This window comes from Catharus ustulatus, chromosome Z (assembly GCF_009819885.2).
Source record: "Catharus ustulatus isolate bCatUst1 chromosome Z, bCatUst1.pri.v2, whole genome shotgun sequence".
NCBI classification, from domain to species: domain Eukaryota; kingdom Metazoa; phylum Chordata; class Aves; order Passeriformes; family Turdidae; genus Catharus; species Catharus ustulatus.
The window spans coordinates 7,838,936-7,852,553 of record NC_046262.2 but is presented as its reverse complement, the minus strand read 5'-3'; the positions used below and the strand labels follow the sequence as shown (position 1 = coordinate 7,852,553).

Below are 13,618 nucleotides of genomic sequence, written 5' to 3'. Positions count from 1 at the left end.
AGTACAAGCCGCACCATTTTCACAAAAATTTTGGTGGAATCCCGGAAGTGCGGCTAGTACTCTGGGGCAGCGAATATATTAACAATATTCTAAAAGCTGCCAACACGGAAGTGAGAGCCCACAGCAGCCCCAAGCCAAGCTGGAGCCCGGCCAGCCCCGGCAGAGGTGGGAAAGCCTGGCAGAGGCGGGGCCAGTGGTGTGGGGGGCGGGTGGCAGAACCCAGGCCAGCAGCGTGGGGCGGGGGGGCGGCAGAGCCCGAGCCAGCAGCATGGGGGAGTCTGGCAGAACTGGGGCTAGCAGTGCAGGGGAGCCCAGCAGAACCGGGGCCAGCAGTGCTGGGGAGCCCGGCGGCACGGGGGCCTGCAGTGCCGGCCAGGGTGAGCAAACGCGGTGGCAGCGGTGCAGATGGCGGGGGGTGAGTGAGCCTGGCGGCGGCAGCAACACCCAGCCGGCCCCGAGCGGCCCCGCCGAGCCATAGTGCCAAACCCCGTTGGCAACCATGAGCGGGCCGAGCCTGCCTGGCCCTGCCCCGAGCCAGTAAACCCCGCTATGCCGCGATTCTGTTACTAATTGGCAAATTTGTGAAAGTTGCACACAGATCCTCGTTACGAACAAAAGTGTGGCTAATATTCGGGTGCGGCTTTTTTATTGACAAAGACATCAATGTATAAGCCGGGAGTGCGGCTTATACTCCGTGCGGCTTGTATTCGTGAAATTACTGTACATGTGTGTTTCACAAAGACATACTGGTGTAACAATATGTCAATATTAAAAATCCGACACTGATCGCCAGCTTTTACTGCCCAGGTCTCGGCAGGTAAAAATTTCAGGAAACCTTTACAAACAACCACAGCAGTCAGTTTCCTTCAGGAAATACTGTGCTGGTTGGGTTGGACTATATTGGGTGGTGGTGTTTGAGTGATGGATCTCTTTGCTTGCTAATGATGTGTTGGGGTAAAGAAGGACAAGGACAATGTGCTCTGTGTACTGCAGCAGGTCCCCATAGCCACTGAGGTGTAAGCACAGGCAGGAGCATGTTGGACCAGTTGTGGTGGCTGTAGCAGAGCAGTGAGCAGTTCTGGACATCTCCTGTAGGTTTTGTTTCTTCTTTTTGGTGTTTCTTGGATGGAGTTGGTAGCACTGGGCTTCTGTTCCTTGTCCAAATGTTTGCAGACCTTGATGGGTCCCCTCCTTGATTCTTTGAGGTGCAACTTGACTATGCCACCCTTTTGTTTCCAAAGCAGTGCTGTGGCATTGCACAGTGGTTGGTTGTGGTGGGTTAATGGTTTGGAGGTGACTTTAATGTCTTAGCATTCCTGGAGGTCTGAAAGGGAGAGTGTGGTGGTGGAAGAGGAGGAAGGCATCATGTGCAGGGCAGGCATCACGCCATCTGGGGTTAAATGGGTACCCCAATGGTCTGGCAGCTGTAAGAGATGCCTGGGGACTGCAGGACCATCATTCCCTGCAAATGGTCTGCTGTCCATAGCGTTTGACCCAGGCAGGAGGTATTGGCAAGATGGGCTGCAGGAGGGAGACTCATTCCTGCTTGCCTGAAGGAACTGTGTCTTTGCCTGTCAGGTATAAGCGTGAAGCACAATGACCACGACTTTACTTTTTCATTCTTTTTTGTTTATACAAAAAGTCTTTATTTCTGACAAAAGAATAAATAAATAAATAAATAAATGCATGGCCGGCCACATAAATAAACAAGTAATTAATTAAGTAAACAAAAGGTCTGTGATAAATAGTGATTGGCATAGCTGTCCTACAGTAGTTCCTCAGTGTCCGTAATCCCCTTCCCATTCATCACGTGAGGCTGCAAGTCTGGATGAATGCAGTAATTCCGCGGGTAATAAGTACCATCCATATCCCCAATACCTCCCATCTGTACATGAATGTGTAGCGCAGAAATTTCCTCTTCCTTCCTCTCCAGTGACTGTGGCTGGAGTGCCACAGAATGACCCCAGTGTCACCACAGTCATACCCCTTTCCCCATCAGCTCACCATTCTGGTCAGAAGAGATCTGACTGGTACTGAGTGATCCCAGCCTGGGCTGCTCACCACTCAATCCATGGCCACTGGTGCTGGCTGGGGATGGGTGTTTGCTGTCCATGGGTTTAGTCGGAGTCCAGAGCAGCTTGGTGCTTCATTTGCCGTATGAGTCTGTCCACGTGTTGGAAGCAGGTAAGAGCTTCGAGGCGGACGTGGTCCCAGGCGCAGGCGCTGTGGTTGTGGGCATGGAGGAAGAGCTGGATGTCCCTGAAGTACTTGTTGATGGTGAGCAGCGGGTTGCGTGGTCCTTTGAAGAGTGCAGCATTTTTGGGGAGGCATTGTTCAAGGTGGTGGATGTGGTGCTGGAGTTTGTTGAGGAGGTCGTTGCGAGGCTGTGCAGGCCAGTGCTGGCTGCTGCTGCTTCTGCTGAGGGTGTGGAAGAGGTGCTGGAGGATGCGTAGGGCGGTGGCGGCAGCTTGGCGCGGGTGGAGGTTGTTGTGCGGGAGGGTGTCAGGGAAGAAGGGCCGCTCTTGGAGATCACAGGGCTGTGTCGTACTTGGAGCCATGTCCTGGAGAAGCTGCAGGGCATCCCCTAGATCGTGGGTCCGCAGGTGATGACATGGGAGGCTGGTGGCATGAGCCACGATGAGGAGCAGGAGTGCCAGGGTGCTGTGCCGCAGGCAGGGCTGTGCGCATCCAGGTAGAGCCATGGCAGAACTTCGGGCGCTGTGCAGGAGCCTTGTCTGGCTCGGTAGTGGTGGTTGATGTGCTTGAGGTGCTGCTGGGTTTGCACTTTTATATGCCCATTCCCTGGCTTTCCTTTCATCACCATCTTGTAGAGTATTTCCTTTTTCTGTTTTCACTTTTGTTTTTTTTGTTTGCTTTCTTCTGAGGGCTTTTTTGGTGCTTGTCACTGACCAGGAGTGGGCGCTGCTATGAGAATGGGAGCTGATGCTTTCTCAGGGCTGCTACCAGGGGGAAGCCTGGATACTGTGCTATGACAGAAGATGAAAGTGTGGCAGAAGTTTTCCGGTGGCTGTGCTAGGGATGTGTTTCAGGATTGTCTTTTCATCTGTTTTGTGTGTTGCCTTTTTTGGGGTCTTATTTTAAAGTTTCTTTACCTTATAGCATCTATTTTTTTTCTTATTTTATGCTCCAATATTATTTGTGTATAATGTTAATTTGTGTTTTCTTATATTTGTTGCTGAATTGTTAGTCTCTCAGTCCTTTTAAATTCTATTTATATGTGTTTGTGTATATACATATATATAAATATTTATTTTAATACTTTTTATTTTTTCTGTGGCACCTACAACTTTGCTAGTGCAAGTTTTTCTTCTCTCTGCAAAATCTTGCAGAATATTTTTGGAGCCATTTCTCATACCCCTGTATCCAGAGTTAATTACCCTTGGTATCTTGATAGTTAGAAATAAATGTGCAGATGTCACAAAGGATTTTTCATCAACTATTCATGCAGTGTTTGTCCTTTCTAGATTTTGGGTTTTATTTTCTATTGTGTTGTGAATTTTTTTGTGCAAATGTGATAGTTCTAGGTGGTCTGGGGGTGGAAGCAGGCAGGAATATTTCTATTTCATGTGCCAGTCCACTTACATGTGAAAAGTGAAAGTGGGCAAAGTTCCAGTGAGAGTCGTCACTGCTTCCTGTGTAAATTCCAGCAATAAGAGATTCCCATGTTTGCTGGTAAAGCAAGAATGGGATTTTCTCCTGAGGTTTTTTTTTTTAAATTTAACTCAAGTAATGTGCATATTGTTGCTGGTTTTTTTGTTGTTTGGGTCCTTTTGGTGCATGTTACATTCGGATATGCTGTCTTGTCTGTTTATCTGTTGCAGAGCTCTTACAAATGCGTCAGCAGATTGTGTGGTACCCAGTGAGCTGCTGGGTGGAACTTAAATCTATTATGTCTCATCACTTGCCCTTTTTTCATCCTTTGCTGCCTCACTTTTTGAGCCTATTTCTGATATTTTACTTTTGCCTTTAGTCAGCTTCTTTTTTTGTAGGTTAGGAGATATCTGTGACATTTGAAGAGCAGTGTCTTCCCTGATACTTTCCTCTTGGCAGACATGAATGGTAGACATAACTGCCTTGCACCCATATTTTCTAATGAGTTTTTAGTTTGAATGTGTGTATGCACAAGTAGGATACAGATATTCAGTACTGATGTGGTTTTCCCCTGCCTGAGATGCAGTGGGAATAATTGCAACCCTTACACCCTCTTCTCATGCAGATTTAATTATATTTTGTCCAGTTTGTATAGGGGGGAAATGTTAGTATGTCCATTCATACCTGCTGAATTGTGTTCATATCTCTTCTCCAGATCTTCTTTTTGTGGCATTTTCATCAGAAGGTTAAAAGAGTGCTGCTTTTGAATAACCTGCTAAGACTTTAAAACTTTTAATGTGAATTTAGTTGTGTTTTGCCGAGTGATTCGTGTTGGAGTTCCTAAGGGGAAATTGCCAGGGAAGGAAAGGTTAATGATATAATGGCACCATTACAAGTTACAGAAAGCACCTATAATACTAAAACTTCGGCACATTATTTCATGTTCAGTAATGGAGCATTGGGTGTAGGAGGCAGGGAAGTGCTGCATGGAAGTGGAGCAAGGTGGAGGATGCTGTCAACTCTGAGAAAACATTGAGATTGCAGTATGATAAAGGAGGAGACTTCTCCAGTGTTTGAAAATGCGTGGAAATGGATACATTACTACTTAAAGCAGTATCTCTTTCTGGATTTGAGGCAGTAGAATGTGAAAATTAGGAGGCAAAAAAACGATTACCAGACCCACAGGGGGAGTTCACACAGAGAGAGAAGTGCAAACTTCTTGCCTTTTCTCCCAAACTGAGGTTAAAATACTGCCTTGCTTTTGCTAGCATGTCCTGTCATTTCAGAGTGCAAGCTTTCTAGTATTGCTTACCTTCTTGTAGAAGACCTAGAAAAATTATCTGAGGCAGTGGTTTCCACCTTTTTTATGCGCCCTATCAGCAAAAAAATTGTGAGCACTTACCTTCAGTATATTTTTATTTCTGAATTATATTCATATATGCCTGTACTAACATATATGTTATAAAATATACACAAAAATCTTAAAAAAGGAGAGGAAGGTTAAACAAACACTTCTAAAATTCTCTTAAGTTTCATTATCAAAGTTGCATTTACCAAATCCATTTTCTTCCTGCACTCCTATGAGTTATGATACACGCTCCACTTTGGAGACTATGACCTGTAAAATAGTTTAAATAAATTTTCCAGTCATCAGATTTTTCTCTGTCTTTTAATGTTTTTGCTGTTTTCGTCACTGACATTTCCACTTTTAGAAAACAGGGCATGGTACAAGGTCAAAACCCTTAGACTTACATCCATGTTGTGATTACAGTCCTGGCCTGACCCAAGGCCTTTTTTGACCCACAATGCTCAGTTCTCTTTCAGGCAGTCTCACTGGAAGATAACAATTCAGAACTGCGAGCTGTGTGGGAAATCACTTAGTTATTGCCTTTAACTTACCATTAAGAGATGAAATATTGGTGTTTAACACAAAAAGTGTCTATCAAGTAAGTTTATTTTTAGCTTGAGGATCTAAGTAAATTTTCAGTTCTGCTGCACAATATAAGGTCAGTTTCCACCCAAACCTCCTGCAGTTCTTGCTTTTAGGATTTTCTTCTGTCTAACACGCAGTTCGTAAGATCTGTCCACCTGTGTTACGGTTTCAACTATTAATAAACAATGTTGTCTCTTTCCAAGGATTACTATGGAATTACATTCCCTGCTCCTGCAACCTTGACAGGCAGAGATGGGAGCCTTGCTAACAACCCGTACTCAGGTGAGTGCTAGTTAAAGATGAGAATAGCAAGTGAGATATGCTGGTTTCTCAGTGCAGGTCATCCTGCTGTTGCTCCAACAGGAGTTGCTTTCCCTTCTGTGGTTGGAGAAGCCCTCCCTTATTCCTGCTCTTGTTCTTTAGCTGTCATTGTGCAAAGACGATATTAACACCATCCAGGATTTCAGCCAGTGGTTTTCATCCACTGCCAGTTGATTACATCTTAGAACTGTAGCCATAGGCATTGTAGTTCCTATAATGATGGTATTAAGTCCTGTCATACTTCCAAAAGTAAAAAAAAGTAATACTTGGGAGTGAGGTAGAAGGGATTGATGTTCACCTCCTTGGTAAACATGTGAACATGCTGCTCTGTAGGCTGCCAGAAAGTACAAGTGTTTGTGAATTTTCTGCTTCATGATCACTTCTCTTGGGAGGCTGTTTTTGGGTTAATAACTGAATTTCCCTTCCTACTTCTTCAATAAGGTGGCCCACGATGCAAGCCTTGCTTTCCTGGCCTTCAGCTACTGTCTTCAGAACTTTGGTGGTGTGAGGAACTGGACATCTTAACTAGTCATGCTTGACAAATAAACAGACATTGGCAAAAATATGCCTATCACTGCCTGTAAATCCTAACCTGCTTTTAGCCCATGAAGCTTAGCTAAACAGGTTAACCTCCAGGAGAATCACACTTTAACCCAACAACCATTGGCTCTCTGGCTATTTACCATGCTTCTGCTTTTAGCATGTTTTATTCCAGTGATCTAATAGTAATGAGTCTGCTCAGACCATGTGAGATAGGTGAGTACTGGCATCTCTCTTTATCAATGGAGTAGCCATGGCATGGAGTTCTGTGCCATGAACAGGCAATATCCCTGTGGCTGTGGTGAGGGCTTCCCATGGAAAACCGCAGGCTTTCAGGTGTAGGATGTGTCCTGTTCTATAGTTGTCTGCTTGTATTCAGAGGATTTAAATCCATTGAATTCTCCACCTTTTGAGGTATCTTTGATAGCTTTTCTGATCAGTTCTTCCTTTCACAGGTGATGTAACAAAATTTGGCCGTGGGGATTCTGCCTCTCCTGCTCCTGCAACCACACTGGCCCAGCCGCAGCAGAACCAGACACAGACTCACCACACGACTCAGCAGCCCTTCCTGAACCCAGCCCTGCCCCCAGGGTACAGCTACACTGGGCTCCCTTACTATGCTGGAATGCCCGGTGTTCCCAGTGCATTCCAGTATGGGCCAACCATGTTTGTAAGTGTGACAGCCTTAACTGTAACCCTCCTTGAGCGCCTCTGCAGTTTTGTTTTCTCCAGCCCAAACACTTTACATCTTGGAATTGTAGGAAGGTTTGGGTTGGAAAGTATCATCAAAAACCATCTTGTTCCCATCCCCCTGCCATGGGCAGGGACACCTTCCACTAGATTGGGTTGCTCAGAACCCTATCCAACCTGACCTTGAGCACTTCCAGGGATGGGCCTTTCTTAGCTTCTCAGGGCAACTTGTGCCTGTGCCTCACCACCTTCATAGTGATGAGTATTTTCCTTATATCTAATCAAAATTTACCATCTTTCAGTTTAAAATTGTTGCCCTTCGTCCTTGTCACTACAGGGCCTGGTAAAATGTTTTTCCCATCTTTCCTACAAGCTTCCTTTAAGACAGTAAGGTCTCCCTAGAGCCTTTCTCCAGGATGAACGGCCCCAGCTCTCAGCCTGTCCTCATAGGAGAGAGGAGCTCATCCCCATGATCATCTTTGTGACCTCCTTTGGATCTGTCCCAGCAGGCCCACAGGTTCCTCATACTGAGGATCCCAGAGCTGGAGTCAGTATTCAGGTGGATTCTCATTAGAACAGAATAGAGTCCACTTCCCTAGCCTGCAGGAATTCTCCAAACACATGCAACGTGAGAAAATAGCTGCAATCTCACCCAGTAGAAAACAAAAATTTGAAAGGACAGAACTTATGGACCCCTTTGCAAGTTTCTGTAAATAGCTGACAGCTATATTTTGTGGGCTTGCTGTTCCTGGAAGCTCTTACTAGTCCCTGGAGAGTCAAGGGGAGACCTAAAGCTGAGTCATTGAAGTGAGAGAGCCTGAATGGATGGAGAGCAGGGCTGGAAGTCTCAGGAGGAAGAAGTTTATTGCTGCCCCAGGCAGAAGGGTAGAGGAGGCTATTTAGGGCCCTGCAGGACAGTATTTTATGAACAGCCTCAGGCAGGAATTGATGTTTACTTTGATTCTGTGGTTGTTCTTAGGTTTGTGGGTAAAAATTTGCTGTTTACATTCAGCATATGAAAGAAATACACAGCCTATTCTGAGGGAGGGCTGCGTTGCAATTACAGGGACAGCTCTAGGAGAAATCCTGGGACACAATTCCACTGAAGCAAGTTACTGCTGTAAGCAGTAACTTAAGTACAATAATTTCACAATTGTAAGTCGCACCATTTTGACTAAAATTTTGCTCCTAACCCGGAAGCGCATCTTACAGTCAGGAGCGGCCGATATATGAATACATTTCGGAAATTTCTGAACCCGGAAGTCCAAGCCTGCAGCAGCCCCGAGCCGAGCCAGAGCCCACCTGGCCCCAGGGGGCGGGGCAGCAGTGGCGCAGCAGCGGCGCTGCCCAGCACTGGGGAGCACGGTGGCGGCACTGCCTGGTCCTGGGAAGCGTGGTGGGGGCAGCGGCCGGGCACGCCGCACCCCCACTTCCCAGCAGCAGCAGCGAGCAGGGCCAGGGCTGCTCCCTGGCAGCCGCCCCAAGTAGGGCCAAGCCAGTAAACTCCGCGATTCTGTTACTAATTGGCAACTTTGTGAAAGTTACAAGCAGATCCTCGCTGTGAATGAAAGTGCGGCTTACAAGCCGGTGCAGCTTATTTATGGACAAAGACCTAAATGTTGCCGACACCTGGAGCTGCGGCTTATAATCAGGTGTGGCTTATAATCGTGAAATTACTGTAACTTACATACCATCCCAGTCCTCCCAACTCCAGACTGAATTCCCGACGTGAGGTCGAAGGTGCCTTCCCCACTAGATGGCAGAGGGAACCTGTGTTCCAGCTGATGGCACCTTTTCTTCCTGTCCTTTGTCCAGGTACCTCCAGCATCTGCTAAACAGCATGGAGTCAACCTGAACACGGCATCGACTCCCTTCCAGCAGGCGAGTGGCTACGGCCAGCATGGCTACGGTGCAGGTAAACCCCCAGCCCCTCTCCCCCTGAGCACCCGCCGCGCTGCTCACACACCCTAATATCTGTCTTGTGTCTTGTGCACGCCGGCAGGATACGATGACTTAACGCAGGGAACTGCAGGTGGGGATTACAGCAAAGGAGGCTACAGTGGGTCATCTCAAGCACAAAACAAATCTGCTGGCTCTGGACCTGGGAAAGGTAACACTTTGAGACTGCAGGTTCCTCTGAAGTGGGATTTAGTGGAGCAAACTCTCAGTGCTGTGCAGTCAACACAGCAGTCAGCTCTTAACAGGGTCATGTTCCAAGCTGTTTCTCCATCTCCCATGTACAAAATGCTTTTTTAATGGCCCAGTTGTTCCTTCTAAACCTCATGGCTGAACTTTGCATAAAGATTTGTGTGGCTGATGCACAGCTTGGGTCCAATTACACATGGGAAAAATGGTTAGCTGTTACCTAAGCCAAAGCTTTCTTTGCTGAAGAATATCCTTCAACAGTGCTGCAATTTTGAAACTTGAGCAGTTCAGTGTTGTTGCTGAAATAATCCTCTGCCAAATTATAGCTAGATTTTAAGTTTTGTAGGCATCTGAGACACCCATGTGGTAGAGAGGAGCAGGGCACTTACACATCTCTGGGCTGTCTAGCTGCTGCCTGTACACACTCATAATGTTCTTTATGCCTGGAAATGTTTCCTTTGTGACTATAAAAGCTGAAGAATTTATGCAGCTCATACAAAAGCTTTATTCGGCACATGCTGGTTAGATCTGAGAAGTGTATACTGGGCTGCTTACTACTAACTGTTTCATCCTCATGCTGGAGCAAATACCAAGCATTTGCTGTGCATTTGAAACACCATGTGATCACACTGTATTCAGTGGAGAAGCAGTCCAGGAAGGAGCAGTGTCCAGGGAAGGTTACACAAACTTAGAGCAGTATCCTTGAGCCCAGTTGTCTGATTCAAAGCAATCATTGGCTTTTTCTGATTCAAGTGGTATGATCAGAGCCACCCTTTTATAAAACTGTGAGTAAGTGTCTCTGAGCCAGTGATGCTGATTTTGTCAGGACAGAGGAGCACTGCAGACTTCACTCTACTGTAGGATGTGGAGGGACAGGGGCTCAGATGTGTAGGAGATGCCAAGTCTCATCACTCAAGGCAGTACTGGAAAGCTTTTGAATGCTGCAATGGAGCCGAATGTACCTCTGATCCTAAGGGAAAGCTGGCTTTTTGTGGGCTTCAGTGAGTGGTCAGTACAGCCACCTGCTGCCTGGTGAAGGGCATTGGAATCTGCGTGTTAATGACTCGGAGTGGACTTGGGTAATTTCTTGCAATGGGCACGTGCAGTGGGCACAAGCAGCTGAGCCCTTTTTTCTGTTCCCATGTGGGGTGCTGGGGTCTGAGGTCATGGAGACCCAGCAGGGCAGTGCATCCTGGAGATGCCAGGAGCAAAGCTTGGGATGGGTGCTGGCTGGTGGGGTGACATTCTCACTGTTGGTGGCATTTCTGTTTTCCAGGTGTTTCTGTGACCTCAAGTAACACGGGTGTGCCTGATATCAGTGGCTCAGTCTATAACAAGACTCAGGTGAGGAGTGTTGGACCCTCATCCCTCAGGGCCCAAGGCTGATGACTCCTACTCCCAGGCTGGCCAGTCTCAGGGTCAGCAGGCCACAGCATCTCTAATGCTGGCTCTGTTTGCTGCTGGAGTGAAGTCTCATCCTCTCTCCCAGTGTTTCTGTGGTGTCAGCTCCTGACAGCAGCTGCTGACAGAGGCTCAGTGCTCCCTGTACTGCACACTGCCCAGGCTACACCATGCCAGCAGTGTCCTGGGTGAAAATGAAGTTACAGGTGTTAGCATTTTTAGTCCAAATAGCCCCCGAAGCACGTGAGTTGAGAGGCTGTTTGCTTTTCGTCAGAGGGACAGGCAGTAGTTACCAATTCTAACACCCAGGGTTCCCTGTTCCAAACTCCCCTTTGGGAATTTGCTCAGTGTGCAGCTACCCAGGCAAAGCAGAAAGTGCTTTGACTGGCTGTACTGTGCATTGGGCTTATGTCCAGCTCCTGTTTGCTCTTCCCTGCACCCTTGGTGGGGGAAATCAGCGTCTGGCTGCAATCCATGCTTACAGGTAGAAAACCAGCTGTCAGCTCTGTGCTTAGGGGTCAAGCTTTGGTCAGCAGGAGGAGAATATTAGTGCAAATTCCTGTCTTTTTGTTGGGCTGCCCTGGATAGGCTGAACAATTCTAGGCTGAGCCCACTCACTGGGGGGAAGGGACTGATTAGGCAGCATCTGCAATACCACATCCCTCTGAATGGAAAGAGGTCAGGGAAAAAAACCCTGTGAAAATGAAAGTTTCAAGAGCCATTAGTGCAGAAATACAGATGAGAACAGGAGCTGAAACTCATCCTCTGGTGTGCTTGCAGGTATTCAATGTGTCTTGGCTTCCTCATGGGGTAGGTGAAAGGTTCAGGTGACATGTGTTTGGGCCACTTTTGTTCTGGTCTGGCTGAGGGTACTCACACCAATCTCTGACACTGTGCCCATTGCCCCCTGTACAGACGTTTGACAAGCAGGGATTCCACGCTGGCACTCCGCCTCCCTTCAGTCTGCCTTCTGCTCTTGGATCGACTGGGCCCCTGAACCCTGGTGCTGCCCCGGGTTATGCTCCAGCCCCATTTCTCCACATCCTCCCTGCACATCAGCAGCCTCATTCCCAGATGCTGCATCACCACCTGCAGCAGGATGGGCAGGTGAGTCAGCCCCTTCTGCCTCTACAGCATCCCCAAGAGCACATTGCTCCCCCTTCCCAGCAGTCTTGGGGTGGTTGTTCCGTTCTGTTGTTATCTTTGCTCACTGGGAGAGGGCCTTGGCAGCAGGGAAGGGAACCTCATGAAGTTCAGCAAGGGGAAATGCCACATCCTGTCCTTGGGGAGAAAACAGCCCTATGCACCAGTCTTTGTCAGGGACCACCTGCTGGAAAGCAGCTCAGCAGGAAAGGCCCTGGGGGGCCTGGTGAGCACAAGCTGACCATGAGCCGCCAATGTGCCCTTGCAGCAAAAAGGGACGATGGGATCCTGTGCTGCACCAGGCACAGCACTGCCAGCAGGTCAGGGGAACTGATCCCTGCCCTCTGCTCAGCCCTGGTGAGGCCACAGCTGCAGCTTCGTGTCCGGTGCTTGGCTCCCCACTGTGGGAGAGACACGGATGTGTTGGAGAGTGTCCAGTGAAGGACTGATGAAGGGGCTGGATCCTGTCTCCTGTGAGGGAAGGCTGGGGCAGCTGGGGCAGTTCAGCCTGGAGACCACTGAGAGGGGATCTGATCAATGCACAGAAAAGGAAGATGAAAAGGGGGTGGAGCCGGGTTCTTTCCAGCTGTGTTCAGGAACAATGACAAAGTGAACAGTGGACACAAACTGGAACACAAGAGGTTCCCTCTGAATATCAGAGAAAATATTTTTGGTGGGATGGTGACCCAGAAATGCCCAGGAAGGTGGTGGAGTGTTCATCATTGAAGTTGTCTGGAATGGTGCTGGGCAGGTGGCTCTTAAGTGATCCTGCTTGAGCAAAGGGTTTGGACAAGATACCTCCAGAGATCCCTGCCAGCCTCAGCCAGGGTGTGATTGTGTGAAGAGCCCATCCTGCTGTGGGCTGGAGAGGGATGGTTTGTGGGGTGTGAAGCTGAGGCAGGTGCTGCTGTCTCCTGTCAGGAGGGCAGGATGTGACCACTTATGCTGTGATTCTCAGGAAAAATCAAGCATCCCCTGCAGGTTGCACGTCACCTTCAATTCAGCTTCACTTGCACATGTGTTTACTTTCCTGACACTAAATACTCCCTGAAAAAAACAGTGTTCAGCCTAAGAATCCAGTAATAGGACATGATTTTGCACTCCAAATGTGTGACATCCTTGTCTGGTGCACCACCTCGGCTCACCTTGGGAAAGTTCCTCTGGTGTGCCTGGCCCTGCTCCTCAGTTACCTTGTACTTGAGCCTGTTGTTCTTGGGAGGCAGTGGGATGGTGCATCCCCGAGCTCCTGCTTGGTGTGTCCATGGTTGCTTGGCCTGAACTGTGGGGAGATAGTGCAGGGCAGAAACAGATCTGTTCAGGGGTGAGCATTGCTGTACTGCTGGGTGTCAGGGCTGTCCCTGGTGATGTTGGAGTGAGCTTGTCTTCCTGGGAACGCTGATGCTGTGGCAGTTGATGGTCCTTTCTCCTTTGTTTCCCTTTTCTAGGGTGGATCTGGCCAACGCAACCAACCCAGCACCATGCAGCAAAAGTCTCAGGCTACCAAAACCGCCTATGGCACTTCTCCATACTGGACAAACTAAATCCGAAACTGGGGAGGGGGGAGAGAGTGAAAGGAGAGGAGGAAGAAGGAAAAAAAAAGAAAACAAAAGAAAAGAGAAAAAAGAAAATAAAAGCTGAAGCCCATTCTTGGAATTATTAGGAAAAGTAACTGCTCAGCCAAACATCTGTGGGGGGAGAACTGCAGCCAGCCAGCCATCCTCTGTGTGACTCGTCTGCTTCCTCTTTGAGTTGCTGTTATATGTAATATATTTATGTATGTATTTGTAAATGTAATAGAGCCTAAATGTGGTTTTCTGCATCTTGAACCTGTTT

The 13,618-nt window shown here is 47.9% G+C and overlaps 2 protein-coding genes across 3 annotated transcripts; one reads left to right on the top strand and one right to left on the bottom strand.

Annotated features, from left to right (window-relative positions):
• Positions 1-1,766: 1,766 nt before the first annotated feature.
• Positions 1,767-3,128, bottom strand: LOC117010850 (interferon-like). The gene has a single exon (XM_033085879.1). The coding sequence runs from the start codon at positions 2,700-2,702 to the stop codon at positions 2,118-2,120; it is 585 nt and encodes a 194-aa protein (XP_032941770.1). The 5' UTR covers positions 2,703-3,128; the 3' UTR covers positions 1,767-2,117.
• A 2,587-nt stretch (positions 3,129-5,715) lies between these two features.
• LOC117010849 (ubiquitin-associated protein 2-like) lies at positions 5,716-13,410 on the top strand. 2 transcript variants are annotated; one of them, XM_033085877.1, is made up of 8 exons: positions 5,716-5,827; positions 6,308-6,370; positions 6,862-7,076; positions 8,912-9,011; positions 9,099-9,206; positions 10,518-10,585; positions 11,558-11,749; positions 13,231-13,410. In XM_033085877.1, exons 1-8 carry the CDS (start codon positions 5,731-5,733, stop codon positions 13,324-13,326), a joined length of 939 nt encoding a protein of 312 aa, XP_032941768.1. In that variant the 5' UTR covers positions 5,716-5,730; the 3' UTR covers positions 13,327-13,410. The 2 variants fall into 2 exon arrangements, with proteins under 2 accessions (XP_032941768.1, XP_032941769.1); XM_033085878.1 differs by lacking the exon at positions 6,308-6,370.
• Positions 13,411-13,618: the final 208 nt, after the last annotated feature.

Coding starts and splice junctions, on each gene's coding strand:
- LOC117010849 (XM_033085877.1), top strand. CDS start 5,731: ATGTTGTCTCTTTCCAAGGATTACTATGGAATTACATTCCCTGCTCCT. Junction 5,828..6,307: donor TGCTAACAACCCGTACTCAG/GTGAGTGCTAGT, acceptor TTCTTCAATAAG/GTGGCCCACGATGCAAGCCT. Junction 9,012..9,098: donor CCAGCATGGCTACGGTGCAG/GTAAACCCCCAG, acceptor GCACGCCGGCAG/GATACGATGACTTAACGCAG.
- LOC117010850 (XM_033085879.1), bottom strand. CDS start 2,702: ATGGCTCTACCTGGATGCGCACAGCCCTGCCTGCGGCACAGCACCCTG.